This window comes from Sinocyclocheilus grahami, unplaced genomic scaffold (assembly GCF_001515645.1).
Source record: "Sinocyclocheilus grahami isolate Dianchi unplaced genomic scaffold, SAMN03320097.WGS_v1.1 scaffold865.1, whole genome shotgun sequence".
NCBI lineage: Eukaryota > Metazoa > Chordata > Actinopteri > Cypriniformes > Cyprinidae > Sinocyclocheilus > Sinocyclocheilus grahami.
This window is the reverse complement of record NW_015506044.1, coordinates 701,737-707,824: the sequence shown is the minus strand read 5'-3', so window position 1 is coordinate 707,824 and position 6,088 is coordinate 701,737. Positions and strand designations below refer to the sequence as shown.

The 6,088-nt window shown below is 39.5% G+C and overlaps 1 protein-coding gene across 1 annotated transcript in view; it reads right to left on the bottom strand.

Annotated features, from left to right (window-relative positions):
• Positions 1-6,088, bottom strand: part of LOC107563278 (nuclear anchorage protein 1) — a 47,287-nt gene that overhangs the window by 39,556 nt on the left and 1,643 nt on the right. The window contains 1 exon segment of the mRNA XM_016248097.1: positions 96-4,315. Coding sequence (XP_016103583.1) covers positions 96-4,315 — 4,220 coding nt within the window.

The following is a 6,088-nucleotide window of genomic DNA, read 5'->3' as shown; positions in this document are numbered from 1 at the left end:
CTCATCTTTTTAAGTGGGAGAACTTGCACAATTGGTGGCTGACTAAATACTTTTTTGCCCCACTGTATGTTAAATGCAAGTAAATTATGGCTTACCTTTTCTTTCCCTGTCTTTTCTAGAGAAATGTGTTCTTTCTGTCTCTTTATTTCTTCTTTGGCCTGTTCTATGTTCTCCAAAGCATTTTTCACATCTTCTCTCTCCTGCTCCACCATATCATTCTCTTTAATGGTCTCCTCCAGCCTCTTCTCCAGTTCTTCTCTTTGCCGCTGCATCATATTTCTCACGAGTTCTAGTTCGTCCCGTTCTCTCATAATCTTTTCTTCCCTGTATTCAATCTCTCTTCTCCTTCGTTGAGCTTCATTCTTCAATTGCCTCATCTCATCCCTGTCTCTCTTCATCATTTCCTTGTTGTGTTCTACCTCAGCCTTAAGACCTCGCATCATTTCCCGGATTTGTTCAATCTCCAAAATGAGCCTGTGCATCTCAGCATTCATCTCCTCTTGGTCTGTTGTCTCCATCTGACTTCCTGCCATTCGGCTTTCAATCTGGAATTTTGCTTTCCGCACCATTTCTCTTGTCCCCTCAATCTGCTGAATAAGGTTGATTATTGTGAGGTTCATCTGTCCTTTCTCGTCTTCTGAATCTCTCTCCTCCATCCTAAGTTCAAACTCCTCTCTCGCTCTTTGGATTTCAGCTTTAACTTGCTCCATTTCATATTTCTGCCTCTCCGTCTCCGCTCTTTTCTGTTCCATCTCGTCTTTTGCCCTTTGTATCTCCATCCTCAGTCGTTCCATCTCGTCCTTCTTCCTCATGGTCAATTTCATCCTTTGGTCAAGTTCTTTCTTCTTCCCTTCCATTTCTCTCTTCATCAGCTCCATCTCTCCAATCTCTCGTTTGGTTTTCTGCATCCTTTCCTCCAGCTCTTCTATTTGTCTTTGTATTTCCTGTTTGACAAGCTGCATTTTGTCCATCTCTGCTTTTGCTAGCTCCATTTTCCTTTCAACATCCTCTTTTTGTTTTAAGATCTCAGTCCTCATCAGTTTCATCTGATATCTCTCTCTCCTTGCTTCCATCATCTGAATTTCAATGTCTTCTTTCTGTTTTTGGAGGTCTGCTCTCATCTTTTCAAGATTAGTCATTTGCAGCCTTGCCTTTTCCATCTTTACGTCAATGTCCTTCTTCTGTTTTGTTAACTCCATCTTCATGTCTTCAATCTCACCCATCTCCTCCTTCATAGCTTCCATCTTCCTCATCATCTCCCCCTTCTCCCTGTTCATCTTCTTACGTTCTTCATGCTCTCCCTTTTCAGCCTCATCCCACAACCTCTCTATCTCTGCTCTCACCCTGTTAATCTCATCCTTGACCTCTTCATATGTGTCTTTCCCTCTCTGCGTTTTCACACGGATCTTCTCCAGATCTTCTCTATCGTGCTCCATGTCCTCTCTCATCTTCCTCAAAGTGTCCTCTCGTCGTTTTGTCTCCTCTAACCTTTTATTCACTTCCTCTCTTTGTTCCTGGATCTCAATCATAAGACGTTCAGCTTTCTCTCTATCTTTTTGCGCTAACTCTCTACTTCTGTCCATGGTCTCTGTGTCCAGAAATAGCTGAGTTTTGATCTTCTCAAGTTCTTCTCTTTGTCTCTGCACTTGAGCACTCTGTTCTACATCATATCTCATAATTTCATACCTTCGTTTTTCTAGATCTTTCTTCTCGTTCTGGACCTGAACTGTAATCTGTTTGAGCTCCTCTCTCTCCTTGTCCATCTCAGCTAAACGCTTTTCCTGATCTTCCTTGTCCTTCAGCACAGCTATTTTCATTTGCTCAACAAACTGTTTATCTTGCTGTGTATCCTCCAGCATTTTCTGCAGGTTCTCTTTTTCAGAATGCCTCAATTTTTCTAGTTCATGTCTGGCTGTTTGTATCTCTTCATTTATTTGTTCTAACTCCTCTGTTTTTTTGTGTATTTCATCTCTTTGCTCCAACGCCTCTGTTATGGTTTCATACCGTCTCTTTTCTGACTCTTCCATTTGCTTTTTTAAGAGCATCTTAGCCTCTTGGACTGCAAGTTTGGCATGGTTTGCCTCCTCTTTTTCTTGTTTTGCAACACTAATCCTGTTATCTATTTCTGCCTTTTGTCTTTGTAGCTCATTTCTCGTGCGTTTGATTTCATCTGCTTCTTCTTTAGCCTTTTCTCTGCTGTTATTAATCTCTCCTCGCTCTTTCTCCATCTGTTCTATCATTTTTGTCAACTCCTCTCTCTTTGCTTTAGCCTCATCCATCTGTTTGATAGCGGCAAGTTTGTCGTCTTCTACCTGAAGCTTCAATTTTTCAAGACTGTCCTTCCAGTGCATGAGCTCCATCCTGCTCTCCACAATGTTTTTCTGAGATCTTTGGACCTCGTCCCTTAATTTTTCCAGTCTTTCCAGTTCATGCTGAGTTTTCACTCTGAGTTCGACTTCCTCTTTCTCTGTTTCATGCCACCTGCTCTCCATTTCCTCCTTCACCTTGAGGATTTCACTTCTGAGGAACTCGCACTGTTTGGTCTCTCTTCTCACCAATTCTCTCTTTCTTTCCAGCTCCTCCCGCTCTTCCTCCAACTCAGCCTTTGTCTCCTCCATTTGTTCTTTTGTTTTTTGGATCTCCTCAATTTTCTTCTCAGTATCTTCAAGTTGTCCTTGAATTTCAGTCTTAATTTTTTCCATTTTCTCATTTTCCCGGATTGTGACTTCTTGGCTGTTCTCAATATCCTCTTTGGCTCTGTCCGTCTCACGTTTAATTCTTTCTAACTCTTGTCTCTCCCTAAGCATCTCCTCTTGTCTTCGGTTCAAGCTGTCTTTTTCAGCCTTGATCTCTGCTTTGATTAGTTCTGTCATTTCTCTTTCTTGTCTGGCTTCTTCTCTTATCTTAAAACTTTCTTCCTTCTCCTTCAGTAGCTTTGCTTTCTCCATGTCGTTAGCCCTTTGTATCTCTACTCTTAAACTCTCCAGCTCGTCTCTCTCCCTCTGCAGTCGAGCTCTGTGCTCTAGCTCCTCTGTCACTGTCTCATACCTCTTCTTCTCCATTTCTTCTTTAGCTTTTCGTATATCATCCTTCTGTTTTTCTAGAATATCTTTGTCCTTCTGCATCTCTATGTTCATATGTTTCACCCTATCAGTTTCTCTTTTTATTTCCTCAACTCTGGTATCCATAGATATCATGTGATTTTGTATGTCCACTTTGGCCTGTCCGATCTTTTCCCATTCCTTTTTGACCAGCTCTCCATTCATTACCAACTCCTCTCGACCTCTCTCAATTTCATATTTCATCTCTTCCAGATCCTTTTCTTTTAATAAGATATCTTGCCATTTCTTTTCAATGAGGTTGCTTTCTGTAAGCGCTTGAGCGCTCAGCTGGTTTATTCTCTCATTCTCTTGTTTTGAAAACACTCTGTTTCTTTCAACCTCTTCTCTTGCTCTTTGAATCTCGTCTTGCAGGTATTTCAGCTCATCTTTCTCTCTTTGGATTATAGCTCTCTGTTCCAGCCCTTCTTTCTCTGTTTCATGCCACCTTTGCTCCATTTCCATCTTTACTTGCTGTATGTCAACTTTAATCTGCTCAAACTGGTCTCTTTGCCTCTTGATGTCATACTTCTTTCTCTCCAACTCGCTTTTCTCCTCCTCTATTTCAGCTTTCATCTGCTCCATCTGACACTTTGCTTTCTGTGTTTCCTCAATCTTCATCTCTATCTCATTGATCTGAACTTGTATGGCACTTTTCATTTGTTCCATTCGTTCCAACTCGTACTTTGTGCTTTCACGGTTGCTCTCCAGCTCCTCCTTCTGTCTCAGAGTCTCATATCTGATCATCTCCAAGTTCTGTCTCTCTCTGATGATTTCATCACGCATTTGCTCTAGGGTGGTTTGCTCAGTTTGGAGATCAGATCTCATTTGCTCAGTCCTCTCCCTCTCTCTATTTACCTCTTCTTTATTACGATCCATTCTTTCGCAGATGTCGTCCATCTCGGCTTTCATGTGAGTAATAGTTCTCTCAAGTTGTCTTTTCTCTGTGGTCATCCTGACTATCTCATCTTGCTGTCGCTGAATCCTCTGTCTCATGTTGTCTATCTCAGTCCTCTCTTGCTTAGTTCCTTCCCAAAGTTTCTCGATCTGCTCAATGGCACGCATTGTTTCCAGTCTACGTCTTTTTAGAGAGTCTTTTCTTTTCTGGATGTCACTTGAATGTCCATTTTTGTCATCCTGTCTTCTTTTTTCTCTGGGAGAACTGGGTGGACTGATTCTCTCTGTTTGCGTATGCTTGCTGTTGCGTTGTCTCCACTCTGCAAATTTTTTTTTAAATTAAATAATAATAATAATGTACCTTAAAATTGATGCAATTTAATTTTTTTTTTTTTTTTACATTTATATAAACAGAATTATTGTGCGTGTGTGTGTGTGTGTGCGTGCGTGCGTGCGTGCGTGTGTGTGTGTGTACAGGTTTATATATCCTGGTGGGGAGTTAAACCTGAATACACACAGACTCATGGGGACTCGTGTCACGGTGGGGACCTAAATTGTGGTCCCCACGGGTATACAAGCTAATAAATCAAACAGAATGAAGTTTTTTTTAAATCTGAAATAGCACAAAGTCTCCTGTGAGGGGTAGGTTTAGGGGTAGAGTTGGTGTAGGGCAATAGAATATACGGTCTGTACAGTAGAAAAACCATTACGCCTATGGAGAGTCCCCACAAGGATAGCTGACCAGACATGTGTGTGTGTGTGTGTATGAGAGTGTGTGTGAGAGAGTGTTTGTGTGTGTGTGTGTTGCGGTGATGCTCTTGATTGGCTCCCCAGTGAACTTCAGGAATAATTCAGCTCATCTGATCTGATCTGATGTTCTCGTCACACACTGATCCTGGAGCAGAAACTGCTGAAATATTAACATGGTTTCTCTCAGATCTCTCAGAGGTTCCTCCTCCGTCTTCAGCTGTAGTGTAGTGTAGAAACCTACTACAGCATTATTGTGAATTAAACACGAGCACCATAAACACATGGATTTGCTCTGACAGCGGTGTTTGATTAAGCCATGTTTAAGTCACCAGTGCTTTTGCTCAGATTTAAGGTTAAGACCCCAGTAAGGAACCCCCCAGAGCATCACAACAGGTATAAACACTCACACTTCTTCATGAACGCACCTGTCTAATTCTCTCTGATTGTCTCCAGCAGCTGAGCTTCATATATTTGAGACACTGAAGGGGTTTTTAGTTCCTGATGTGAAGTGCATCACATCTGCATCCAGAAACAGCCTGATGCTCCTCTATGAGCAGCTGATTTATTCCATCACTAGTGTTTTATTCTGGTCAAATATGCACTACCATTCAAAAGTTTGGTGTCAGTAAGATTATAATCCTTTTATTACTTTATAATTTATAAAACAATTGTAGAATTTATATTAAAATGCAGATGCATTAAATTGATCAAAAGTGTCAGGAAACATTTATAATCTTTCAAAAGATTTCTATTTTAAATAATTGCTGTTCTTTCATAAAAGTCATAAAGCAAATAATATTTTAATACATTACAAGAAAATGCATTTTCAGTCTTTCAACTTCAAAATGTTTTAATTCATCGTTACTTGCTACAATTAATTGTGCAATTTACTAACAATTTCTGAGTGAAAATGAGATAAAGTGGGATTTTGATGCGAGTTGAATTAATAAAACATTAAATGTTAAATTAAAATAAAGAAAAAATTATAAGTATTTTATTTGTTTAGCTGCATCATAAATAACCAATTAATAAATGACTAAATAAATAGTTAATTATATTTAATAAATACATTTATAATTTATTTATTTTATTTAGTCATTAATTTATTTGAACTTTCTATTAATCAAAGAATCCTGAAAAACAAAATGCATCACAGTTTCCACAAAAATATTGTGCAGCACGACTGTTTTCAACATTGATAATAATCAGAAATGTTTCTTGAGCAGCAGATCAGCATATTATACTGATTTCTGAAGATCATGTGACACTGAAGACTGGAGTAATGATGCTGAAAATACAGCTGCGCATCACAGAAATACATTACAGTTTAACACATATTCACA